The 27,684-nt window shown below is 49.1% G+C and overlaps 1 protein-coding gene across 1 annotated transcript in view; it reads left to right on the plus strand.

The window, feature by feature from the left end:
* CORO2B (coronin 2B) overlaps positions 1–27,684 on the plus strand; it is a 126,538-nt gene that overhangs the window by 63,717 nt on the left and 35,137 nt on the right. The window contains exon 2 of the mRNA XM_080807446.1: positions 1,493–1,693. Coding sequence (XP_080663572.1) covers positions 1,493–1,693 — 201 coding nt within the window. The remainder of the gene's footprint in view (positions 1–1,492; positions 1,694–27,684) is intronic.

Here is a 27,684-nt window from a genome sequence, read left to right on the forward strand (position 1 = left end):
GGAAGAGGATTTGCCTGCAGGTGAGAGACACTCCCTGGGAATCTCCTTATGGGAGCTGAACTCCTTCCTTCAGTCACAAGAGAACTTCGAAGCTGGGCTCCTGGCTTTATTTAAATCAAATGCAAAGTTTTGTTTTCAGATTCCCAGAGTTGGTGTCCTGATTCTATGGTGGTCCTTCCTTTTGTTTTTCCTTCCCATGGAAATTTCCTGTAGGGAAATCACCCTTGCCTCCGTCTGTCCCAAGATGTGTTTGGAGATAACAGGAGAGTTGGCAGGAAGGGGAAGTCATGGATCATGGCAAAGTTGGGCCAGCAGCATATCCATTTACAAAGGGCTCTTGAGGGGCGCCTGAGTGGCTCAGTTGGTTAAGCGTCTGCCTTCAGCTCAGGTCATGATCCCAGGGTCCTGGGATCAAGCCCCACGTCGGGTCCCACGTGGGGCTCCCTGCTCAGCGGGAAGCCTGCTTCTCCCTCTGCCTCTGCTCTTCTACCTGCTTGTGCTCACTCTCGTCCCCTCTCTCTCTCTCTCTCACATAAATAAATACTATTTAAAAAAACAAACAAACAAAAAACAGAAACAAAGGGCTCTTGAGCTCTAGCTGTGTGCCAGGTCCTGGCTGGGTACTGGCGGTGGCCTGTTGCACTTGGAGACACATCTACTGGGAGAACACCTATTCGGGTTCTGTCTGTGAAGGTGACCATTTGTAGGGCTTCCCTCTAGGAGAAGCCATCCTTCAGCGAAACTGGACTCCACCATGGGCTGCCCACTGCTCCTCCAGTCCCCCCCTTGTGCACATCTGTAATCTAGGCTGCATGGCACAGGATACACATGCAGTAGGGGACAACTGGTTGCTTGGTTGGAATGGGTGTTATTGATGGTGGGTAGAGAGGGGTTGGGCTCTCAGACTTTAGTGTTTATCTTTCTCGCTGGGTGTTTCCTGATGATAATGATGATTTCTGAGGGTGCATTTGTGGATTAGAGGCTTTTGAGAAAAAGAGAAGGGGATGATAATGGGTGGCCATTTGTCTCTTTGCACATAAAGGGGAACATCTCCCCCCATCCTCACCAACAGCAGTGTTCTTTGTCTTTGGGGCCACCAGCCTCCTCTGTCTGTACCTCCCATACTGAGTTGAGTACAACCTTTGAGAGGCAGGAGCAGCCCATACGTGTTGTTGGGGGGACGGTCTGCTCTGTCACATGCCATGTCCCTAGGAAGTGAAAGGACCTTACATCATTTCTGGAAGGTGGGATGGGAGTATGCACCAAAGGCAGGAAATTCCTGTACGAGTGCCTGCATGCCAGTCTTTGCTCTTGTAGGACTTTAGTAAGAGAGGAAGTCCGCTAGCACAGGGCCGGGCACATAGAGGGCCCCGCATTCCTGGAAGCTTCTTCCCCTCTCTCCAATTTTTCCCCACCCCCCACCCTGTGCCCAGCCCAGGCTCTTCTGGAAGCAGTGACCTGCCTGACACTTCTCTCTCCTGGTCCCTCACAGATGTCCTGGCGTCCACAATACCGCAGCTCCAAGTTCCGGAATGTCTACGGGAAGGTGGCCAACCGGGAGCACTGCTTCGATGGTATCCCCATCACCAAAAATGTGCACGATAACCACTTCTGTGCCGTCAACGCCCGCTTCCTGGCCATTGTCACCGAGAGTGCGGGAGGTGGCTCCTTCCTGGTCATCCCTCTGGAGCAGGTAGGACCCACAGCTCCCTAGCCCTGGCTGCTGTCTGGAGCAGGGAGAAGCCCTCTTTGGTCACTCTTGCCTCCATTTCTCTCTGTGTCCCCCGCCCTTTTGCCATCTTATCATGTGTCTGGTGGCTGTGCCCTCCCCCGGGTTTTCCCAAGATTTGCCAGAAGAGCAGGCCAGGATCCAGGAGACCTGAGATCTGTTCCCAAAACTTCCCCAAAGATTGCACTTGAACAAGTCACTTCCCTTTGGATACATGGGGTTCCCGTTAACACTAGGGATTGGAACATCTGATCTCCAGGTGATCTCCAAGACCAGGTCCTGCTCCACAATTTTGTGTCCTGGGTTGTCCTTTTTGGTGTGGAGCTGGAAGGGTTGAAGGCCCAGCCGTAGGCACATGGGGCATCTGCAGAAATGACACCCTCATTAAAAAACATTGTGAGCTCTCTCCACTGAGAGGCTAGAAATAATTCACCTTCCCTCTCATCCCCACTTCCCAGATAAAGGTTTTCCCCCTTCTGTGGCTGCCTTTGTGAATATAGCAAATTAAATCTGCAAAGCCTAGATCATGAAATTTTGAAGCTCTGTGTTCGGGCAGTCCCTGGAGGCCCGTGGGAGGTCACGCGCCTCAGGGAAAGTGCTCGCTGTCAGTCTCGCTTGTTTATGGCTGAGCTCTCCCTTCCCGGCCTGACTCATCTCCACTCCCACCCTCCGCCAAACCAAACCGCTCAGGGGAGGAGGAGGTACAAGCGGAAGGAAGCCTTCGTTCTTGAAATCTACCGTCAGCTGGTGGTGGAGGATGGATTTTTCCAGTCTCTCCTGCCCGCAGTGGGGGAACACAGATTTGGGAAAGCCTCGGGGCATAGCATCCCTCCCACCAAAGGGGGCACAGCCGCAGTGACACCGAGAGGTGTGAGGACAGAACCCGATGGACAGAGAAGTCTGAGGAGCCATGGCCTCAGTGGCAGGGTTCCAGCTGGCTGTGTCACTTGCCAACCACTGTGATCTCAGGCGAGTCACTTAATCTCTCTGTGCCTTATCCTCCTGTAATGGTAAAATGAGGATGCTGAATCATCCTCCGTCTACATGCACCATGTTGGCATGGAGTAGGATGATAGACATGGAAGCTCCTTGTGAACCACATAGGATGTTAAAGATGTTTGGGTATTTTCCTGGAAACATCTATTAGCTCTGCTCATGGACTTTGCCTACAGATGCCCACAGCAGCTCTAACACATTTGGAAGGATTCTGAAATATAGTTTGTCTCCCCTCTCAAACCAGATGGGCTCAGACACCTGTCTACCTTGGGGACTAACTAAGTTCCAGCCCACGTCAGGTCCCCAGCCAAGTGTGGCTTGGTCCTTACAGGGGTTCAAGACCAGTGCCGGCACACACTCCACTGTGTGGCTTTCCAAGGTCGATAGGCAGTACCTCATGCTGTAACAATTAATTCCAGATGTGTTAAAGGTCTAACCATTAAAAGAAAAGAGAAAGAAGAAAAAAGGAGAGAAGAAAAGAAAAAGAAAAGTTGCATGTATATTATAGGAAGAGAGAGGATTTTTTTAAATCATGCAATGAGGAAAGTCTGTAAACAAGACAAGAATCCCAGAACCATAAAGGAAATGAATAATAGATTACAACAAATTTTTTTTAAAAGTAAAGTTTCTATACTACTATACCACTATACTATTACTATACTACTACTATACAGTGTGTATACTACTATACATGTAAGGAAACTTAAAAGCAAACCCCATAACTGATACAGACAAAAGATCCATGTCCAAAATAGATAAGTATTCCAGAAAAATCTATGAGCAAAAGAACCCTGTAAAAAACAGGTAAAGGATGGACTCCTGGGTGGCTCAGTGGATTAAGCCTCTGCCTTTGGCTCAGGTCATGATCTCAGGGTCCTGGGATCGAGCCCCGCATCGGGCTCTCTGCTTGGCAGGGAACCAGCTCCCCCCACCGCCTGCCTCTCTGCTTACTTGTGATCTTTGTCTGTCAAATAAATTTAAAAAACAAAACAAAACAGGTAAAGGATATGAATAAACAGTTCAAAGAAGATGAAAATAAGTCTTTTAGCCTACTAAAATAGGAAAATATTTAAAAGACTAATTATCTTTGGTATTGTTGAGTATGTGAGAGAACAGGTGTCCAAATACGTTCTTGGCGTATTTGAGGTATTTAAATTTGAAGTATTTGATGTACATTTGATTTACATTGATGTATTTTATTTGATATATTTACATCAAATTTATAGGTAAATTGGAAATAGCTATTAACATGTAAATGTACATGTCCACGGGCCTAGCAATTCCACTTCTAGGAATCTATCCAACAGAAATGTTCTCAAGGATACCCAAAATGTTTGTACCATTTTTCAGTACTCCATTTTTTTCCAATTTATTTTCTACAGAGATCAAATTTCTCTCTCAAGTTGCTAAAAAGTTTCTAAACTCTTCTCTTTGGTTTCTGTAATGGTACCAGAGAGTTTTATGTTATCTAGAGTTTTATATTATCTATTATCTAACTATATCTAGTTATATATTATCTAGATTAGTAGCATTAGTCTAAAATGTGATCGGATTTTGTAAACACTTTAGGGACAGCAGGGAAAAAGGTATTTTTTACAGAGTGTGAGACTCTGCACAGAGATAAACAATGTATCCAAACACACACATATAAAGCCAAGGCACACAGAGCTTTTCAACTTTATTTGTTCATATATTGTGACACATTGTGTTTGATTTGATTGTTAAGGAACCCATAGTAATGGCTCATTCTACCAATTGGTTACTGTCAATTTCTCTGAATCTAGTAGGTTTTCACTTCACATAAGTGTATGACGGTTTGTGCAGCCCTTTTATAATAATGAAAATTGGAAGCAACCTGCAGGTCTATCAATAAGGAAATGAGGAAAGCATTAGGGAACATCCACATAAACGGATACTAAGCAGTCATCAAAATTGGTGATGTACAACGGTTGTTCCCAAGTGCTCAGCTCAGAATCAAAAGTATTGAGGATGCCAAAGGGCTTTTACTTGGATAGGTTCTATATCAATATTTGGCATATTCAAAATAAAAAAGAAGGAATTTCAAAAATATCTATTTGTTAATTCATTTAAAATAACATTAGGTGCACCTGGGTGGCTCAGTCAATTGAGCCTCCCACTCCTGATCTTGGCTCAGGTCATGATCTTGGGATTGTGGGATCTGGTCCCACTTTGGGCTTTGCACTTAGCATGGAACCTGTTTGAGATTCTCTCCCTCTCCGTGTGGCCCTCCCACCGCTCTCTCTGTCTCTCAAATAAATAAATAAATAAATAATATCTTTAAAAAAATTAACGAACCCATTTCATGTTCTCCCAAGAAACATTTTTATGAAAAATAACTATTTTCCAAAACACAAAAGAATTAATGAGAAGAAAGGCATTGCTTTACCCTTTTGCAAGTCTCTTTAAGTTAGTCTGGCTTAATAGAAGATTTGCATGTTATATATGTATATATTAGAAGATTTGCATGTTTCCTTTTGCATTCGGCTTCTTTTAATACCAGGCACGTAGCCTCTGGAAATTCCACTCTATGCTCCTGAGAGAATGGCAGTAAAAAGGCAAATAACATCCTTGTATTATTAGAAACATTGTTTCGGGGCACCTGGGTGGCTCAGTGGGTTAAAGTCTCTGCCTTCAGCTCAGGTCATGATCCCAGGGTCCTGGGATCGAGCCCTGCAACGGGCTCTCTGCTCCGCGGAGAGCCTGCTTCCTCCTCTCTCTCCCTGCCTGCCTCTCTGCCTACTTGTGATCTCTATCTGTCAAATAAATAAATAAAATCTTAAAAAAAAAAAAAAAGAAAGAAAAATTATTTCAACCCAACAGAATCCTTGAAAGTCTTAGGAATCCCCAGGGATCCCCAAACACAGTTTGAGAACCACTGATACTGGGGAGTATTTCATGAGAGAAAATTTTTATGACACACTGTTAAGTGAAACAAAAAGAAAAATATAATTAATCCCATCAGGAAATTTCTATCTGGGGCGCCTGGGTGGCTCAGTGGGTTATGTGTCAGACTCTTGGTTTCGGCTCAGGTCATGAGCTCTGGAGTCATGAGGTCGAGCCCTGTGTTGGGCTCCAAGCTCAGCTGGGAGTCGGCTTAAGATTCTTTTCCTATGCCCCTCCCCTGTTCGCATGTGCTCGCGCGCGCGCTCTCTCTCTCTCTCAAATAAGTAAATCTTTAAAAAGGAAAAAAAGGGAATTTCTATCTATCCATCTACCTATCTGGAAAAGACTGGTCTAAGGATAATAATGGTTATCTCTGAGTATTATTAAGATCAAGCGGATTCTTTCATTTTCTTCTTTTTCCGTAGCTATAGCTTCTCAGTTTTTTTTAGGTGAACCTTGGAGGTTTCATTTTTCAGAAAAAAACAATAAAAGCAATTTGTTGATGTAAAGATGGAGTCCTTGAGGTTTGAGAGGCTGTAGGGCGGAGCTCAGTTCAGCCCTCCATTATGTTACGCAAATGTTTTCTTGAAGAGTTACACATGCTTAGGAGCTTGCTGGAGAAAAGGCTAACGAGACAGTGAGGGCGAAGGCTGGCAGTGGGTGGGTGGGTGAGACAACTCTTGGTTGTGGGGTGTTCACTTAGTTTGGGTGTCTGAGGCCATGTGGAGCAAGGTTCCACACCCAGAGAGTGGCTCCTTAGGAGTCAGAGCAAACGCCCGCCGTCCCCTGCTGCACCGGCCACGGCTGTCAGTGTCCTGCCCACGGTGGCTGCATCGAGCCTACAGGCACAGCCTGGCTGGTCTGGGGACAGGGCTTACTAACCAGAACAGTAACACCAAATTCAGAACCCTCCCATTATCGGTCAGCAGCAGAGATGAGCTGTTTCGCATCGGCCAATTTTCTAGGAAGAAGGGTCTCTTATTTTAGTGCCAGGTTCTTTTCCCTCAGTTTGATAGAAATCTTTCTACAAACAGCTTCCCCTGTTTCTCGGTACAAACACCAAAAAGATTCTGGCCCTTTCTTAGCAGATCCTAATCACTGCTTTGAGCACTGTTAGGAGCTGTGGACTCCTGGGGACACACTTTGTCCCTACACTAAATGACTCTAGGCTGTTTTCCCCGAGCAACCGGAAATCGTCTGCGTTATTGTTCTTTTCCGAATGTTTTCCATCTGCTATCAGGTGTCCTTCCCGTTTCCCTTCCTGCTTCTCTGAGAGGTTTGGGCCAAATGAGAATAGCACTACCTGGGACCCCCAGATCCCTGCCCTGAGACCGAGCCTTCTGAAGGGGGCTCCAGCTGCCCCTTTGCTCAGGTTCCCTCAAAGCCGGCTTTGCCTAAGATTTCAATATCTGTAATGGAAAAGTTTTCTCCCGGCCAGAAGGCCCGTCCGCAGCGACTCCCAACAACGGCCGTGCTGATGCTTTCCTTGCACAGTGCTTGAATCCAACCAAAATCTGAGTGTCAGTCCTTGTGGGTGGCAGGGGGAGCCATCTGCATTTCACAGTTGGGGAAACCGAGGCTGGGGAGACGGACCTCCCCGGGGTCAGTGCGGGAGCCGGACCTGAGGCCAGCTTCCTGCTTTCCGAAGCCGTGGCTCTTTCCACCACCCCTGCCGGTGAAAGGATCTGCTCTGGCTGGCCGGCGGCCGGTCTCAAGACTTGCATTTGCCTTCCCTGGGGCTCTTGCTCCGGCGGCTGTGGGGAAGGCCGGAGCCTGTTGTTCCCCTAGTTAACATTCAGCCGCCAGCTCTCTCCTCTCTGGAGTGGAATGTTAAGCTGCAGATGGGGGAGCAATCATCACCCTGATTGCCTGGCACAGCTGGAGGAGCCTTATGAATATTCCAGAGACCAGGCACGGTGCCCAGAGGCCTGATTAACCACTTGGGCCTCCCCAGGTGCACCGCCCCTTTCCTGCCGCACTCCGCCCGGGCTGCCTGCCGCCTCCAGATCCGGGCCGCGGGAAGGCCAGAGTCTGGAAGCGGGGTCTCGCCCGCCGAAGCTTTAGGCAGATACCCGGTAGCCCCACTGGCACCTGGAGGAAGAGGGATGAGACCTGGCCTGGACATCAGGAGGCTGGCTTGTCCCTGCGACCCAGCGGTTCTCAGTCCTGGTTGTGCGCTAGAATCAGCGGGACAGATTTTGAAGTCTAGTGTACGTGCTGCTTTTGAATCTCGCCTCCAGTCCCATGATGAAGACGTAGAGTTGTTCTCCGCATTTTACAGATGAAGAAACAGAGGCTCGGAGGAGTCGAGGGACTCCTTCAAGATTGCACAGCATATACGTGGCAGAATTTAAACCCAGGGCTCTCCCAGCAGCGGGCCTGCCCACGGAGCATTAGATAGAGGCATGTCTGGAGATACGCCTTGTATTGTCACTGCGGTTGTTCGAATGTCTCCAAGGACTTCCTTGGATGTAAATTCCACAGTACTTTATGAGCTCCTCTGATATGCCAACACCATTCGTCCATCCCTGCCGAAAGCCAGGAGAGTGGGTATTTTCCTAAAGCCTGTGGGAAGCTTCCGCTCTGAAGGCCTGAAGCAGCCATTTCAGTCAGCGGGAAGAGATGGGAGAGGTGTTTTGGGGCAGGAAACCAGACAAGATGGCGTCCTTCCTTCAGTCAGCGGGCGTGGACTGAGGACCCAGCCCCAGGCACTTCTACCCCCTTGTGCAAGCCCTAGGGCCGCCCTCTCTCCCTCCCATCGCCCACTGAGTCTCAGTGACCTGGTGGCGAAACATTTCCCCCTTGGACTTCGGTCTGAGATGCTGCATTCTCCTCCCCCAACCCAATCAGGGCGGCCTCTTTTGCTTTTTGGCTTGTCTTCAGTGTTCAAGGTTGGGAGACCCAACCAGAGTTGGACAGGTGCTCCCTGTTCTCCCCAGTCCTGCAAGGGTGGGTGGTAGAGTGGAATGGGAGCAAAACTCCACAAGGCATCTCGGTGAAGTCAGCAGAGCCCTGGAGCAGGAGAGCATCACAGGACGGGGGCTAAGAGATCAGGCTCTAGACTCCAACAGACCGTGCTTAAATCTCTGCCTTGCCACTAAGTTGCTGTGTGACCTTAGGTGAGTCACTTAACCTTCCTGTGCCTTAGTTTTCCCTTCTGCAAAATGATGGAATTGGGCCACACGCTCTCTCCGGTTCAGTTTAGCTCTCGTGGTTTCTTCCCCTCTCACACCGTTTTGTTCAAATATGTCCTTACCAGCATGCTGCTAGGCACTGCACAGAATACAAGAATGGCTCCTTCTCATCCCTCAAGGCCCACCTCGGACAAGGCCAGCTCCCCAAATCTTCCCCTATCCCAGTACCCATCCAGAGGCAGTCTGTGACTGTCGCTATTAGGATACTCCCTAAAGGTTTCATTGTGTCCTAAGTGGTTAGTGTATCCATCCATCCAACCATCCATCCATCCACCCACCCAACCATTCAGCAGATGTTTATTGAGCACCTACTATGTCGCAGTCCCAGTTCCAAGACCAGGGATACAGCAATAAACAAGACCAAGTGCAAACAAGACCAAAACTTCAGAAGTCTGCGGTTCAGGGAGTTGCTTTGATTGGACTGAGAGCCCTGAGGGTGGGGAACATGTCTGACTTGCGCCTGCACACAGTAGGTGCTCAGCAAGGCGGGGCATTGGGCTGACCCCAGGCCAGCTCCCAAGGTTCCCATGCCCCATCTCCCCAGCTGCAGTTTTCTCTTTCCTGGTCCTGGGAACCCCTCTCCTGCAGGCCCCAGAGGCAGTGCGATGCCCTGTGGGGGGCTTCCCAGCCTCAAGCTGGGTGGAGGGGAGGCTGTACCCTCCCCCTAAAGCCCTCAGAACAGTATTGCCGGCCCAGCTGCTCTTATTCTGGAATCAACCCCAGAAGTTGGCAGACCAGTTAGCTCCATGACTCACTGTACATTTGAGGCCTGATAATAAAAGAAGGACCAGAAACGAGTGCCCAGCTCAGCGCCGAAGACTGTAATAAGATCAGACTTTCTGCTCCGCCGAAGCCTTTGCTTCCATTCCAGATTTCTGGAACACTCCCTCTCCATCGCTCCCTGCCTCAGCCCTGAGCTCCTCAAGCCTGCTGGCTCCCATGGAAAAGCCCCAAATCTCCATCTCTGCTCCCCTTTGCAGGCAGGTCTCCCCCCTCTCTGGGGGGAATTCAGAGTCTTTTCCACATCCATTTTTCAGATCTTTCCTCAATCGTTCTTTGTTCTTCAAGCTGCCTTCCGCTTGGTGCAATTTGCATCTCAAAGCCTGTGACAGCCGGAATGTACAGTAAGTGACTTTGGGAAAGGGGGGAGAACTGTGCTCCGAGAGAGAAGTCACAACTTCGTTCCATTTGTCTGAGGGCCGAGATTGACAGCCTTGCTTTGTGTTTTTCCCTTTTTTGGAAGAATGGGTGCTTATTTTTGAGAAAAGTGAAGGCACGCTCTTCAGCAGACATGGATGTGTCGCTCCCTTATTTTAGTTCACAGTTATGGGATGGAATCCTCTGGATTTGAGGTACAGGCGGCCGGGGAGGCGGCTGAACTGGTAGATATCCTGAGAGGTCAAAGAATCCATCCCTCTGCCTTGGGTCAGGGCCTTTGCGGAGTTGTCTCCCCAGCTCCATTCCTAGCACAGCCAGTGAGGCTGTGAACTTGGGCCTTGGGCCCAACCTCCCCCACCCCACGCCCCCCCACCCCAGGCACTGGCCTGCAGGCCAGACCAGTCGGCCAGATTGCTGGATCTGCTCTCCGCTTCCCTTCTCAGGCCTGGAGCCTCCCGCGTCTTCAGAAATCATAGCTCCGTCCCTTGGCTTTGACCCCCTCGGTGTGCACCCTCCCTCTCTGTGCCTTGCTTTCTCCATTTGCGAAATCATAATGATTCTCATGGCTCCTGGGGCCGCGATGGTTAAACAGCACTCAGCACATAGCTGAGCACACGGTGTATGTCCAGGAAGAAGGAGCTTGGTGGGGACAAGGGGTTTTGCACCCTCCCTCCTCTTCCATGGTCCGCTGGGCCCAGAAATAGCCTGTGGGCTCCCCAGCCTGCAGCCAACAAGGAGGAGGCTTGTCTCTGGCCTTCTTAGAACTGGCTGGCTGGCTACAGTCTCTGAGCACTGTAGATAGGAAGGCACTCACAGTCATTTGTGCCCCAAAGGGTCTGGGGCTGGCAATGCAGGGGCCCACTGATGGGACAGATGGGAATGCCTGCGGGAGGGGGAACTTGGGGAGGATTCTGGGCACACTTTGGTGACCTATCAGTCGTGAACTTTGTAGCCTGCTGCTTACCGAGAATCCACATGTCTGCAAGGGTTAAATGAGATAAGGCGTGGAAAGGTACAGCCGGGGCTCAGTAAACTGAGTAAACTGCTCTAATCCCCTCCTAGCTAACTTAGAGTTCTATCAGAACTGCTGTCTGCCACGTCACTTCAGGGGCAGAAGAGGCACTGGGGATGGGGGTGGGGATGGGGATGGGCATCGGGATCAGGATCGGGACGGGGGCTCTCTGGAGTCCAGCCGGCTCGGATCTGAGCTCAGGACCACTGGGCGGGTGCGAGTTTGAGATTCTGTGCTCTGAACCTGCCTGAGGCCTCAGAGTCCCCGTAGTCCTTGCCCCCCCCCCACCCCTGCCCACCTCCCCAGCGCCCCAGTTCCAGGCTCACTTTGAAAGGATGCCAGACTCAGACCAGCCTCCAGTGATCACGTGTTCTCGGCACCGAGCTGTACCCATGAGAAATCCTGGCCCCGAAGAGAAGCAACTTACTGAGGCTGCAGGGTGCCCCCAGACGCCCTCTGCGCCCTTTCCCAGGGGTCCTTGCCAGGTCCCTTGTCCAATATCAGACCTACCGAGGTGGGGACAGTTGCTTCCCTTCACCAGGGGAATTTGCCTTTGGTTAAGGTGAGGGTGAGATTTAAGGAGACCAAACCTTGAGACCCAAAGGGAAGTGTGGCTAGTAGAAGAATTTCAGCCTCTGAGATCAGCTCACCCAGGGCAGCCATCCGCACACCCTGGAGAGAAACTTGCCTGTTCTCTGAGGTCTGGGGCAGTGAGGCTGCAGCATCTGGAGTCCCTCCATGGGCTCCCGACACTTCAGGGAACAAAAGTATACAGGGTACAGGAGGGACAGGGTTGGGAGTGGAACTAAGGTGGCCTGGCTGGAAACAGGCCATCTCCCTGAGGGCCAATGGGGTCCTGAGGCCTTGGGCAAGACCCTTCCTAACTGGCCCTTCCCTTGGCAGCTTCCAGAACAATGAGTGTGTGTCCTGAGAAACTCCAAGCCCCCAAGCCCGATTTAGTCCTCTGGGAAGTTTTCTGTTTAGGAAGGCCTTCCTAAAGTCCCTGCCCCCCCCACCCCCCCCCCCCCCCCGCCTCCTTCCCAACACTCTTAAAGGGCCAGGTCACCTTAAGGTGCAGGGATAGGTCATAGCATTCAGCCTCTTAAAACACAAGATAGGGACACCTTGTGGCTTAGTTGGTTAAGCATCTGCCTTCAGCTCAGGTCATGATCTCAGGGTGCTGGATTGAGCCCCGCATTGGGCTCCCTGCTCAGTGGGGAGCCTGCTTCCCCCTCTCCCTCAGCCCCTCCTCCAGCTCATTCTCTCTTTCTCTCTCAAATAAATAAAATCTTCAAAAAAAAAAAAAAAAATCCAAGAGGTGGCTTTTTGGCATCGGCATTACATGGTGTTAGCCTGTCCTTCCCCCCCTTTCTATTCCACTCAGCCAAGACCTTGATTTCAGTTGCTAAGCAACCCATGCCTAAGTTTCTAAGTGGGTCATCTGTCAGGTGAACACAGGAGGGGGCAGGTAGGGACGACTGTGCTTAGAACTCTGCATTTTATAGATGAGGCCCAGAGAGGGCTAGGGACTTGGTCAAGGCTGCACAGCTAGTTGGTGCCCCATGTGTCAGAGGATCAGCTGGGGCCACAAATCCTTCAGAATCTCATTTCCCTATGCCCCTCCCCCCACCAAGAGAAGCACCCAGGCAGCAGCAACACCTTAGGGACTTTCTGTGAGAAGCTTCCATCTACCCGGACAGGGAGGCAGAGGCCCAGTGATGAGGGAGGAAGGCTCTGGGATCATGTCCTGGATTCCAAGCCCAGGTCTGCCATTCACTAGCCATGGGCTTTGGGCTAATACCTCGTATTCTGTGCCTCAGTTTCCTCAGCGGCAAAATGAAAGAAATGCTAAGTCTCAACCCCAAGGCCATTGCAAGGATTCAGTGAGGTGTCACATAAAGCCTGAAAGGGCACGTGGTGTGGGGCGTGCCCATGGGCTCCCCACGCATGGTGCCAGCCCCCTACCCTCCAGCTTACCTTTGTCTCCAGTGAATTCAGCCACAATCTTTGTCTTCTGAGGTAACAGATATGACACAAAAGTTGTCAAACTTTGGTTTTTAACACTGGAACATTTTGTCCAAATGAAACACGTTCTTTTTTTTAAGATTTATTTATTTATGTGTGAGAGAGAGTATGGGAGGAGGGGCAGAGGGAGAGGGAGAGAAGCAGATTCCTCTCTGAGCTCAGAGCCCGAGGTGGGACTAGATGTCACAACCCGTGAGATCATGACCTGAGCTGAAACCAAGAGACAGACACTCAGCCGAAGGAGCCACCCAGGCACCCCAAATAAAACAGGTTCTTAAATGTAAGGGGGGGGCAATCTGGGTAAGCCCATGAACCCCTTCAGAGAATAACAATTTTAATTACGTAAAATAAGATAAATAGGATTAGAAAAGAACCAATTATGTTGAAATACAGTTATGAAAATGTATACCAGAACTGTGATATAGTATTCTCTGTGCTTTTATATTAACACATTAAATAATGTGATTAAAGTGGAGGGCCTAATGAGTTCCGTAATTTCCAAGTAGTGCTGAGTGTAAACGTTATTTCTGGACAGCAGAAACAGAATAATGTGATCTGAAAATATCTGTGATTATTGATGAAAAAGTCACAGGTTCGGCTAATCTTACTAGGATTTGTGGCCTACATTTATAAACAAAAGAAATATTAAATTTCAGTCAGAAGCTAGTGAAATTTCTCTCCTATCCAAGCTCACAGACCTAAAGGGTCTGTAAACCCAGATCAAGACCCCCAAAGTCACAGGTGGACGATCATTATACACAATCAGGATGAGGAGAACTGCTCTGCTGGAAGCTTGGTCCGGAGGACCAGTGGAACCCACCTGAGTACTTCCCCTTAAATCCTCAACTTTGCTGGCAGTGAGGAAACCTGACTTCTCTGCCTGGTTCTCTGTGGGCTTGGACATGTCCTTTTGCCTTCCTGGGCCTCAGTTTCCCCATCTGTAAAATGAGATGTTAGACCCATTGTCTTCTAAGATCTTGTCCAGCTCTGACATTCTGGGAGTCATGCGTCTTCCCTCCCCCTACAGGGCCCCCCAGAGACAAAGGCCTCAGAAGTGTGGGTCTGCAGGAGCCCTGGACCAGAGAGAGGGAACAGCTGGGGCCAGGCTGGCCAGCTCCCAATTGTTCAAAGCAGGAGGAGGAGGAGATGCGTGGTGCTCTCCAAAGCGACAGCTGGGTGAGCCTGGCTGGGGGCCTCATCCTCGCCTGCCATCTGTGCCTCCTTCCTGCAGTCCGCCAGCGGGGGGGCGGGTGGGGGGTGCGCATGGGGCCCGAGGCCAGGCAGCAACCTGGGTGGGAGGGGGAGGGGGCTGCCTGAGAAAGAGCCAGGGAAGAGCACGGTTGCTTACTGTTGGGTGCTTAACTCTTTCCACCCTCCCTTTTTCCACCCTGGTCTTAGAGAGAGTTCTGGAGAGGGGAAGATAGGCAGCCCTGGGTCCAATTAGGTTACTTCATGGCTGTGTGACTTCTGACAAGTTCCTTGACCTCTCTGAGCTTCACTCTCCTCCTTTTTGCCTTTTTGCGACAGACATCATTCCTAAAACTGCCCCCTTAGGATCTGAAGGAGATTTAAATGACATGGGATAGGTAAAGTACCCCAAAAGAGTGCTGTCAGAGAAGCCCTGGGGGCTCAGTGCTGTAGGCCATCCCGAGAGGGCTTACACCTGAGACTGGAAAGTGCCTACTGCTTGGAATGCAACCGGGAGGCCAGGATGAGGCCCTGGGCAAAGGTGTATGACAGACTCTCCGTGTCCCCAGGCACTTGGGACTTAGCAGCCTGGGCGTGAGCTGGAGATCATTCACACCTTCACTCTGGTTCTTCCCCCCTCTGGACTACCCTTACTCACCTGTATTTGCAGACAGAACGTCTTACCCATTTAGAATAACATCTCTCTATGTGTAAATGTTTATTTCCAGGTAGTAAAACCTTCACATAGTTTAAACTTCAAAAACAATCAAGGGACATACAGTGAAGGATACGCCTTTCACACCTAGCTTCTGATTGTCTTTTTTTTTTTTTTTTAAGATTTATTTATTTATTTGAGTGTGTGTGTGTGTCTGTGTCTGTGTACGCACAGGAGCAGGAGGGGAGAGTCTGAGGGGTGAGAATCTCCAACAGATTCCCTGTTGAACTCGGATAACCCGATGACACCGTGGATCTCGACCCTGAGGTCATGACCTGAGCCAAGATCAAGGGTCAGATACGTAACCGACTAAGCCACCCAGGCGCCCCCTAGCTTCCAGTTTTCGGTGCTTTTACCAGGAGGCAACTGGTGTCTTTCCTGAATAAATGCCTAGGAATTGAATTGATGGTTCAAGAGATTTGCGATTTCTCCCGGGAAAGGCACATGCATGCACACACACACACACACATGCACACACACGCACGCACAGACACGCACGAGAATTTCTTCCTGACATAGTAGGTGAGGTTGTTTAACAGGGCACAGAAAGCAATAATCATAAAAACCACTGACCAACTGGACTTTATCAAAATCAAAAACTTGCTCATCAAAAGAAACCATTAAGAAAACAAAAAGGCAGACCACAGACATTAGGGCAATATGTTCGTGTATATTCCTGACAGAGGACTGGTGTCCGTAGTATATGACTGTGTTCATGTCGGCAGCAAATGAAGAGGCAAACCTTAGATGAGCATCGTATAAAAGTAAATATCCAAAAAAGCCAACCAGCCTATGGAGATGTGCTACTTTGGGGGTAGTTTTGATTAGATTTTTATTAAGACCGAGGCTGAAAATCTCTTTACGTGTTTAGACCTATTTGTACTTCTTTGGGTCATGACTCACCAGGAAAACGCAGATTAAAACAGGTGTTCTTCCCATACACTCACTAGAACGGGCAAAATTTAAAAGACTGACAACCTCAAGTTTTGATGAGGATGGGGGGGGGCCCTGGAACCGTCCTGCTTTGCTGGTGGGGATGTAAGATGTTCCAGCCACTTTAGAAAACTGTTCCAAGTCTCTAATACAGTGGAACAAACGTCTACCCAAGTCATCCCACTCATAGCTTTATACCCAAGAAAAATGACTACTTATGTCCACAAGAAAAGACTTGTCAAGGAATGTTCTTAGCAGCTTTATTCATAATAACCCCAAACTAGAAACAACCCAAATGTCCATCAGCGGGATAAACAAACTGTGGCAGATTCATAAAATGGAATAGTATGCAGCAGTAAAAAGGAGTAACTACTGATACCCACAGCAACATGTGACTCTTTAAAACACATTGAGCCAGGGGTGCCTGGGGGTGGGGGAGGGGGGCAGGCTCAGTCTTTTAAGTGTCTGCCTTGGGCTCAGGTCATGATCCCAGGGTCCTAGGATCGGGTCCCACATTGAGCTCCCTGCTCAGTGGGGAGCCTGCTTCCCCTTCTACCTGCTGGTCCCCCTGCTTGTGCTCTCTCTTTCTATGACAAACAAATAAATAAAATCTTAAAAAATAATAATAATAAATAAAACACATTGAGCCAAAGAAGCCAGACACAGAATGGTACACATTGTATGATTCTGCTTATTGGAAGCTCAAGAACAGGCAAAATGACTTACAATGATGGAAATGAGAATAGCAATTGCATTTTGGGTTGGCACGAAAAAACTTTTAGAGTGATGGAAATGTTCTAGTTCTTGGTTGCGGTGGTAGTGCATGGTAGTACACGTATGCAAAAATTCTATGATTTGTATAGCTAAGATTTCTGTATTTTATTGGGTATAAGTATTCTTCAGTTAAAATTCACAAATTAGGGAGAAAGGTGATGTGCTTTTGAAATGTCCATAGATATTGACACAATCGTCTTCCACTGAGGTTGTAACAATGTACATTCTCACCAGCAAAGTATAAATGTGCCTGTTTTCTTGACCCCTTAAAGATGGAGTCTTGCTGTGCTTTTAAATTTTTTGCTAAGATGGGGTGTGGGAAACTTTCTCGGAGTGGTTTCAAGTAGCATTTCTATTAAAAATGAAGCTGGGATATCTTTATGTGTTTAAAGTCTATCTGCATTTCCATTCTGTGTGAATTGTCTATCCATTTCCTTCATCTGTTTTTCTCCAGGATCATTGATTGTTTTACTGGTTGAAAAAGTTCTTTATGTATTAGGGAAATTAGCCCTTTATTTGGGATATAAGTTGCAACTATACTTTTCAAACGGTGTTTTTTTCAATGCAGATTTCTTCTTTTAAATCTCAAGAATTCTAATTTACCAGTCTGTCCCTCTAGATCTTGGACCATGGTTAGAAAAGCCTTTCTTTCTCTGAGATTCTACAGTAGTTTTCTCACTATGCCTTCCTGTACTTTTATAATTTCATCTTTATATTCAAGTCTTTGATACATTTAAATTTACCTTGGTATAAAGTATGATGTATAGATTCTTCTTCTTCTTCTTTTTTTTTCTATATGGCTGTCTGGTTGTCTTAATACCACTTAGTGAGTCCTCTGTCTTTCAAATCATCTGATTGGAGAGGCAGTCTTTGCTACATTCAGCATTTCTGTATGTATTTGGGTTTATTTATGGATCTTTTCTACTGATCTCTCTATTCATGTACCAATATAACAATGGCATGTCACTAAGGCTTTATAATGTGTTATGATATCTATAAGGCTGGTCATATGACTCATCATTTTTCTCAAACATTAGCTGCCTCTTCTTGCTTGTTATTTTAATATTTAATTTTAGAATCTGCTTATATAGATATGAAACGAGACCCTCTTGTTTTTATTGGGATTATGTTGAATACATAGAATAAATTAAAGAGAGTGGACAAGCCTATGATGTTGAGTCTGTGATTACAGTTTACTTATTCTGGTCCTTTATGTCCTTTTGTAGGAAGTTAAAAATTTCCTCCATATAGATCTTATGTGTTTCTTGTTATCTGTATTTGCTGCTTTGCTGGGGCTATCATATACAGGACCCTCTTTCCATTATATATGTGAATTGGCGACTATATATTGGAAAGGCATTGGTCATTCTATGTTAATTTTTTATTTCACCATGTTACTGAATTCACTAATTGTTGCTAGTACTTTTTCAGTGTTTTCTGTTGGGCATTCTAGGGATACTACCTTATCATCTGCAAGTAGTTCCAGTTTCACCTCTTTACTTAAAATTTTCTGGTACCTTTTCTTTTCTGATTGCATTGGATACCACCTCTAGGGAAGTGTTCAGCAATAGTGGTGTTTTATTTCTAACTTTGATGGCCCTACCTCACCTGTTTACCCAGTAAGTACATGGAGTTGAGAAAGATAACTTCCTTCTAACAACATTTTATTATGAAACTTTGTAAACGGACCTTAAAGTTTAACTAGTTTTGCAGAGAACACCCCCCAGCTTGTACTGTCAACAGCGTACTGTGCTTGCCAATGCTGGGGCCCTATTTGTTTGAGGCAGGGAATGGACTTCAGACAGAGAATTCCTTGGAGACATTCTGTGTGGCCAGACCAGGACCAGGCATGTTCTATGCCATCACGTGATGCTCTGATGTACAAATACTGACAATGAGGCCCCGGACCACTTAGTGCTCTGCCCAAGACATCACACAAGCCTCAGAAGTAGAGGGGAAGGCCACGTGGGTGGCTCCTTTGGTTAAGTGTCTAACTCTTGGTTTTGGCTTGGGTCATGATCTCAGGATCATGGGACCAAGCCCTGCGTTGGGCTCCACACTCAGCGGGGAGTCTGCCTGAGATTCTCTCCCTCTGCCCCTCCCCCTGCTCGCTCACTCTCTCTAAAACAAATAATAAATCTAAAAAAAAAGAAGAGGAAGAAGAGGGGAGCCCAGAAGTCAGGACACAAAGTGGGTGGGTTGGTGCTCAGGTGAAAGCAGGCAAAGGATGACCGCCTCTCCCACCTGCCCGTGCCCCCCAGCATTCTGAGCTTCTGCAGGATCCGGGGAGTGCAGACAGCATTCCCAAGAGACACCCTCTTTCCTGACAGCTGGTGGGGATTTCCTTTCTTCCTTCCTTTCTCTGTCTCCTACTCCTGCCTAGCTTATCCCTCTTAGCAGAGCTCCAGACAAAGAAAGGGAAGTGGGCTGAGAAGGGACTTCCCTCCTTCTCTGAATGACCTTTTCCTGGACAGCTGGAGTGGGCAGCAAGGTAGGGGGGCTGGGGGCTGGGGAATGGTAAGGAAGGGACCCAGGGAGCCTTGTGCTGGCCCAGGCTGGTGGAAAGGGGGCTTCTGCATTGTCATTTTTATTTATAATATTGCAGTCCCCTCCTTGAGTATAAGTAAGTAAATAAATAAATAAATAAAATTTATGTATAGATTTATCTTTTCTATATGTGATTTATATATATAAATATACACATACATATACATATATATGTATACACACAGGTGTCCAGTCAGATAGACTTGAGTTTAAATCTTGTCACTGCCAGAAACTAGCTATGTGACCTTGGGCCACTTAAGATTCTCACTCCTCCTCGGGGCAGTGAGAGGACCTGCAGTCCCAGGGGAAGGGCCAGTCTGCACCTGCCAGAGGGAGGCCCTTGGCAAGTGGGCACTGAGTGTTCCTCTCCCCAGCCTTGCCCCTCCCGACTCTCCCTCACTTGGGGGCTGTCTCCCCTCTGAAACCTCCCCAGGCCTCTCCTCCCTTTCCCGGTAAAGCCGACACCTGTCCTGGCTCCACAGAGTCTCCCCCACCCTCCACGTCTAACCCCCATCCCACTCCTGAGCTGGTCTCGGTCTTTCCTACCCCCGTGCCCTTCTCCCTCGTTCCCACACAGCTTCGGGGCACCATCTAGGGGAAGCCCCCTCGAGAGCCACCGTGCTTCTTCCTCTGGTGGGCCAACAGAGGCTGTTCACACACGTGTGACCTTGCTCTGTGTTCACACCTGTTCCTGCTACACTCGCTGGGCTCCTCAGGGCCAGGGACAATGTCCACTCATCCTTCTATTCCCAGCACCCAGGGTTCTGCGAGGACACTGGACCAGGATCTTTGGGGACCAGGAAACATTTTGACGCTCAGGATGGTGACAAGGCTTGGCCAAAGCCCCATGTCTGCTGGACTATGAGCTTTGAATTTAAGGCCCTGGCTGAGGGGCATGATGGGTGAGGCCCTGGGGACAAGACCAGGGTTTCTGGCAGATTCCAGCCCAGCCACTTGCCGCCATTGCCCCACCCCAACCCCAGCCTGAATGAGTGTCTGGGAGCAGTATCCAGTGACCTTGACATCATGAAACTGGGTTGGCCCTGGGCTTCTCTGCTCACCCACATGTCCATTCTCAGCCTCAGTTCGCCCCACCTGTGAGAAGGGAGAACACAGTGGAGACTGTGGTAACGTGGCCGCCGCCTCGTGCTGGAGGAACACAGAAAAAGCTAGTCCTATCTGTGTTAGCACGCGGTTGCTGGGGAAGGGGAGAGAATTCAGACCAGTGAGTTCCATCTCTGTAAAAAGAACTGGAATATGGGGCCGTGAAGTCATGGGCTTTGGGACTTAGAATCCTGACTCAGCTACTTCCTTGCTAAGCTATTAGACCCTAAAGCCTTGGTTTTCTTGTTTATAAACTAGAGGTAATAAATCTTACCTGACAGGGGTGTTATAAGAACAATTTCTTACACCTGTTAAGCCCGTACGATGGGCCAGGGACTGTCCCATGTCTTAATGGGATGCTCACGCAACCCTATGAAACAGGGGCCATCCTGTGCTACAGATGAGGAAACTGAGTCACAGAACAATTAGGTAATTTACCCAAAGTCACACAGCTGGAAAGTGATAGAACCAGGAGAAACAGGGATGATGTGAGCCAAGAAGTCAACAGTCTCTGGCATATGCCACACCTCGGTCAACAATAGGGCCTTAGTCATCTGCCCCACTGGGTACCCAGCCTTGGCAATTGGCAGGCACAGGCATGGGAGGCTGGGCAGGGAGAGCTGCAAAGGGAGTGACTGGAGACCAGCGAAGGTTCTGGATCATGCAAATGATGCAGACAGGTATACAGACAAAGTTCCTGTTCTCAGGGGCTGTGTGGGCCAGTCAAGGAGACCAACAATAAACAAGAGAACAAACTGGTCAAGATTATTTCAGGCAATAAGGGCTGTGAAAAAAACCCAGCTCAGTGATGTGATAGACTTGAGAGGGATACATTAGATGAGGTGCTCAAGAAAGACCTCTCTGAAAACTTGGATGGGAAGGATCCAGTTATGTAAAGACCACAAGGAAGAGTGTCTTCACAAGTGGGAACAGCATGTGCTAAAGCCCAAGGCAGCAAAAAATGCCGATGTAGGCATCATAGGTAAGCAGGAGAGCAGAGATGCAGGGGAGATGGACAGGTAGGCAAGGGCTAGATGACCCAGAACCTGGAGATCAATACTAAGGAGTGTGAGTTTTTACCTATGTGCAGTGGGAGCCATTCAAGGTCAAAGTTGCCTCTTAATTGAGCTAAGTAAAGAAATACACATAATAACACATCCCTTAGAAAACCTGAGACAGGATTTGACTTTGACAAGATGCCCACATTTGGACCACAGCTCATTTGCTGACCTATTTGCTTATTTGCAAATGGGTGACCTTGCCTCCCTCTGGTCAGGGCAAAGTGGGGGTGGCTGTGAAGAGTGTGGTAAATTTGTCTCACCCAGTTGGTGGGGGGGGGGGGATGTGTTCTCTGAAAGAAATTGCAGCACTTTACATAAAGGCGGGTGGGGACCAGAGCCAGGAGCACTAACAAGAAACGCAGTCCTGTGGTCGCCCCTACTTCTGGTGTATCACTGGGTGGCCCCACATCCCCTGAGAGCAAAGAGCAGGCTGTCTCTGAGCTAGCTATAATTTGATGCTTCTGGGCCAGGAACAAATGTGAACCCACTGGAGAGATCATTCCAGGGTGTTTGGAGGGCTCAATAAAGAAATCCCTGACACTTTTTCTAATAAAAAGTTTGTGTTTATTACAGATAACTGACCATTACAGGGAGCTGGATAGGGACCAAGAAGATGAAGTAAAAATATTTAGAATCATTAGTTTTTGGTATTCGTTTTCTACTGTTGCATAAGAAATTACCCCAAAACCCCACTGGGGAGACCTGACTCAGGATCTCTCACGAGGTTGCAGATAATTTGCCAGCTGGGCTGCAGTCATCTGAAGGCTCGATTGGGGGGCCATGCTGGCTTCCAAGCTCTCTCACAGAGCTCTTGGCTGGAGGCCCTAATTCCTTGCCACCTGGGCAGCTGGCTTCCCCTGAGTGGTGATCCAAGAGCGGAAGGGCCCCAAGCAGAGACCACAAGCTTTTATAGCTCTCACCACATCCCATCAGCGTCACAGACCAGGCCCTGTAAAACTTGGGAGGGGACTACACGGGATGCGCCTGCCAGGAGGTGGAGATCACAGGGGGCCAAAGCAAGTAGGGAATGGGGCAGGGTAGGGCCGGGGTGAGGCTCACTCACAGAATTCTGAGTATGCCCTACTCTTTCAGAAGCGCAGGAAAAAAATGCGATGGGAGGTCCACGGGGATAGCAAATAGGGAGGGATGAAAGGACCCTACTCTACTTATTCACTGAGCGCAGCTTGGGGAAGACTTACACCAAAAATAATAGGATTATCCCCAGGGATAACAAAATGATTTGGTAATTTGGAGTTGTGTGTGTGTGTTGTGTATACTTTTTGAATGTCTTCAAGTTGTCTTCTTTGAGTATGTATAACCATCTGACTCTCAAGAGAAGCCACAAATGGCTCAGTGGCTCAGGTTTGGAAGTGAGAAGAAAAGGCAGCACTAGAACCAGAAAGAATGCTGGTCCGGGACAGAGTGGCCTGGGGAGGGGTGGAAAGGGAATAAGATCCATCAAGGCATCACACCGGGTTCTGAGGTGGGGACCTGCCACTCATGAACCTGTCCTCCCTGCTCCCCACCGCTTGGCCAGGCATTCTGGGACCACAGGTGGAATGTGAGCTCAGGGACCTGTGGCTTGGGTCAGATGCATCTAGGGGAAGGTGTCGGGGTCACCCAGCTGACGATGAGCTCAGGTAGAGGTGGAGGAGAGGAACAGCTAGGAGAACCCAAACTCCAAAGGAAAGGGACTAAGAACAGGCTGTGGCTTGGAGGGTGGCGAAGGAGTACCTGGGAGCCGTTGTGAGTGCTGAAAACCCAAGGAGAGGTGGGGGGTGCAGTGTCCCCTCTCTTGCCCTTCAGCAGCCACCATGAAAGGGACGCCATTGGGAATGTCAGAACTGGAAGGAGCCTTGGGATTCATCAGGGTCCATACCCTTGTCTTATAGGTAAGGAATAAAGACCCAGAGAAAGATAAGTGTCTTGCCCAAAGTCACACAGCGCTGTGGATGGCCAACTAGGACAGAGACTCCAACTCCCAAGAGCTAGCAAATAAAAAAGTGGTTGACTTTGTGTGGCTCCAGAAACAGAGCTAGGCCCTTATGGCAAGACACACAAGGAAGCAGATTTTCATCTCAGTATAAAGAAGAATTTTCTAGTGAATTGAGCACAATAGTGAGCTACAGTTGACTGGGAACATTCAAGTCAAGGCTGGAATGTGAGTCAGGAACCCCAGCCTCAGGAAGAGCTGGTCTGTGAAATTTCCTCCCACACTCTAGATCCAGAGTTCTGGATGTGGCTGAGAGCAGTGCCGCCACCGCCCTCTGCTGGTGGAATGGCAGTAGTGCAGCGTGCTCTGCTTGGTCACCACACTGTCCCCTGGCCCGACCCGCCAGGCTTTCCAGATGGGAAGCAGCCCTTTGGGATCTGAGAGCTCCCTGCTGGAGCTTCCAGAGACGAGCTGGGGGATATCCCCTGCACATACGTGCCAGAAGGCAGGAGATGTAGGCAGAATCCCCCACCAGTGTCTGTAACCTGGGAATGAAGCCCGTGAACCATCCTCAGGTGACCCCTTACTGTGCCCTTCCCACAAGCAGGGCTTCCGGAACTGGTGGGGGCAGGGGCCTTGGAGGACTGAGCACTGAACCTGAGTGTCTACAGACTTGGGTGTGGCCCTGGGCATAGCCACTGTTCATGAACTCCCTGAGTGACTTGAGCGAGTGCCCTCCCTTCTCTGGGTTTCACACTGATGGTGGGGTGGAGGGGCAGGGCCTCTGACCACCAGAGACGCTCACTGGTAGAAGCTCTTCTGTGGGACACAGCATGAAGATCACAAAACTCAGTGATGGTCAATGACCTCATCAGCCAAAATCTGAAGTTAATAGTTTGCACCGACCCTGGCCACTCTGTTCATTCTCATCTCCCCCTTTCCACCCTTCCAACCAGTACCCTTAGTTTTTTCCCATCAGATGTGTCTCATCGAAAGTTCCCAAAGCGCACTCACAGGAGTTGTCAGTATCCAAAACATCTCCCACCACTAGGTACTCCTCAGGAATGTCTATATGTTAAAAGCAGCAAGGTATAATACCAAAGGAATAAATCCCTAATGGCGGAGTTTCAGGTATGAGTCAACTGAAGAGTCAGTGATCCTTTTATAAACCAGCAAGATTTTAGAGTCAAGAAAGCTTCCCCCTTCCTTTTGTGCTGGTCAGACCACAGGCTGGAAGTACAGTATTGTTCTCCGCTCTATGAGCCATACTTTAATTGGGAAATAGAGCAGAAGGTAATCTGAAGAAGGCAGCCATGATGGCAGAAATACTTCTGATCCAGCAGGAACTGGAGTGTTTGTACCCGCGCCCCCCCCCCCACCTTCCATGTGCTCTGGATTCGCCTTCCAACGTCTGCCTTCTGCTTTGCTGTCATTCCTTTATGAGGCTTTCACAGTACCTGGGGCGGGTGGGGGGGGGAGGGGGACGAGCTTGTGTTAATTCTCCTTCCTCAGTCCATTCAGCCTCTGCTTGGGCCTATAAATCCATCCCTTCCTCTAGCTGCTTTTCCCAGGGAATGAGTACATTTCTGAGGACAGGAATAGCACTTTCTGGACACAGGAAAGATGCCTTGGTGTCTGAAAAGAGGTGGTGCTCCAGGGGAAGGTGTGAAGTCCAAGGTCCTGCCTTCAGCTCTGCTACTTTTTTGCTTTGTGACCTTGAGCAAGTTAATTAAACTTTCTGGGCCTCAGCTCTCTCATCTCTAAAATTAGAGAGCTAGTACCTCCCCAGGGGAGTGGGGAGAACTCAGGGGCCAGTTTATAGATGTGTTTGCAAACCAGAAAACCAATATCACTAATAAAATAATACACCTAGATCCAGCCAGCCCCTGCAAGACAGCTTTGAGTCTTGCCTCTCCATGTCACCTTAGACTAGTCATTTGTAAAAGGGAAATAACAAGTTAGCGCATATTTGAAATACTTAGAAAATATGAACAAAGTAGGTGTTCAGAGAATGTGAGTTATGACTGCATCTCCTGGAAGAGAGAATTCACTCAGTCAGCCAATTTTTGCTGAGCACCTACTATGTGTCAGGCACTGTTGGAAACATTAGGGACCCAGCAAGAAATAAAACAGACAGAAATCCTGGCCTTCCTGGGGCTTACCTTCCAGTGCAGGAGACAGACAATAGGGTGAGTTGAGGAATATAATAGAAGATAATGCTAGGAAGAGAAATTAGGGAAGGGGACAGGAATGGGGGAGGGTGAAGGGATAGTGACATCTTTAAATTCAGTGGTCAGGTACTCTCATTGGCTCAATTTGAATTAGATGTTCATCCTCGTCCAATCAGCTGTATAGGAAGGAGGGGCTATGACTCCAAATCTGATTGGCTCAGCTTTAATTATGCTAATTATGATCCAATCAGCAGTGTGTGTGTGTGTGTTTCGGGAGTTGCTAACATGGCTGCAGGCCTCCCCATCTATATATAAATGCCATAATTAAGGAGTCATTGTGAGCTGCACAGACACTCCAAGGGAGGACCCCTGAATGCAATCGGAACATTCTCCATCTTTTCCTGGTCCGCCTTGACTTTTGACGACCTACGACCAATCTAGCTGAAGTCTTTTTCTTCACAGCTAGCAGGATTAGGGAGACAGAGGTTAAGGGGGCCACTTGAATAGCAAGGATCACTGCCCTCTTGTACCCCAAGTACTGCTGTCCCTTTCTGACTAGGGCTTTACGTGCATGTGACATCCCCAGGAGAGCTGCTCAGCACGCAGGCTGCTGGCTGCTAGCTCATCGAGCAACCCTGGGTAGGTTAGAGCCCCTTCCCACCCAAGGCTCCGCAGTGCAGGGTGTGGGCTCTGGCAGACAAGGAAGCCCCCATTTCTGTGATGATGGGAGCCCTCACTTCCCTCTCCCACCCAGAGCCCCCAGAAGGTGGCCTTGGGGCCAGGGGCAACCAATGGAGGGTGTTCCAGGGATTGACGGGTGGGCGGCTGGGACCGAGCTCAGAGGAGCTGCCCACACTGTCTCCTGTGGAGGGCCCCAGACCCGCAGGCACTGCGCTCCCCACCCCCAGCCTTCATGGCTGCATCTGTTGCTGCTCAACACAGACCAGGCCTCACATCCCACTTATTGTTTGAGAATTAGAGTAGCCCCAGGTCCCTGGGAGGATAATGGATCTGGCTGGAGGCCAGGTGGCAGGCCTACTAGGGGATGTGTCCCCTGCCCCATCCCCCTCTGGCAGCCCAACCCCACTGGACAGTAACAGCCAGTCCCTTCCGAGACCCTGGGTACAGATAAGGGAGAGTATGGACCTTCGGCAGAAGATCACCTGCTTCTCACTCATACATCCATTCAATAAAAACTTACTGAGAGTCTCTCCCATTCCCAGCACTATGCTCGGTGTTGGGGCTATAGCCATGACCAAAACAGACAGAATGTCATGGAGCTCACCTTCAAAGGGGGGATTTCCTTTCTAGGTGGCCAGTGCCAAGCCCAGGGAGGGTTCCTGTCTGTGTTGGATGAGGACACAGGTGGAAGTTCAGTTTATAACCACAGCCGGTCAGAGCTGGGAAGGCCCCGATGTCTCAGCTCAGTCCCGCAGACACTTCTGAGCACGTGTGCAGGGCCTGTGCTGGGCTGGGGTTACAACTGGGCTTAGGCGCCGGCCCCACCCCTGGAGAGCTCACCAGCTCACCGATGGGTGATGGGTAGAGGAGACTCAGCCCAGAGGCACTGAGCACAGTTGAAGGATGGGGGCGGCGAGATGGGGGTGGCAGTGGTCCCAGGTGCAGAACACAGGGGCAGGGTGGGGATGTGGACCCTTATTTTGTAGATAATAAAGATAAGTGAGGTTTACTGAGTGCATATTTGGTGCCAGGGCTGTGCCAAGGGCATTACATTTAGTGTCTCCTAAAGGAACTGAAGTCCAGGGAAGGAAGGGACGTGCTCACTCGGTGTGCGCAAAGTTAGAGCCAGATACCAGCTCCGGGAGCTTGGAGTGCATGCCGTTTGCCCCTTCAGCCACCACCCCGCCACTGAGGACCACCGGGCCTCCGCAGACGCAGTGAGAGGAGGCTTAGGATGGGGTGGGGCATCTAAGAAGTGAGCTGCTCACCTTCCATTTAAAAGAGACTTTCAAGGCCATTGATGTCCCAGGGCCACTGCCTCTGAGATGGCGCAGCCCCTCCTCTGGCGTCTTAGATATCCCTGATGAGGATGCCTGGGTGACTCAGTGGGTTAAAACCTTTGCCTTCAGCTCAGGTCATGATCCCAGAGTCCTGGGATCGAGCCCCACATCAGGTTCTCTGCTCAGCAGGAAGCCTGCTTCCCTTCCTCTCTTTTTGCCTGCCTCTCTGCCTACTTGTGATCTCTGTCTGTCAAATAAATAAATAAAATCTTAAAAAAA

The sequence above is a fragment of the Martes martes genome (genome assembly GCF_963455335.1).
Source record: "Martes martes genome assembly, chromosome: 7".
In the NCBI taxonomy this organism is placed as follows: Eukaryota; Metazoa; Chordata; class Mammalia; order Carnivora; family Mustelidae; genus Martes; species Martes martes.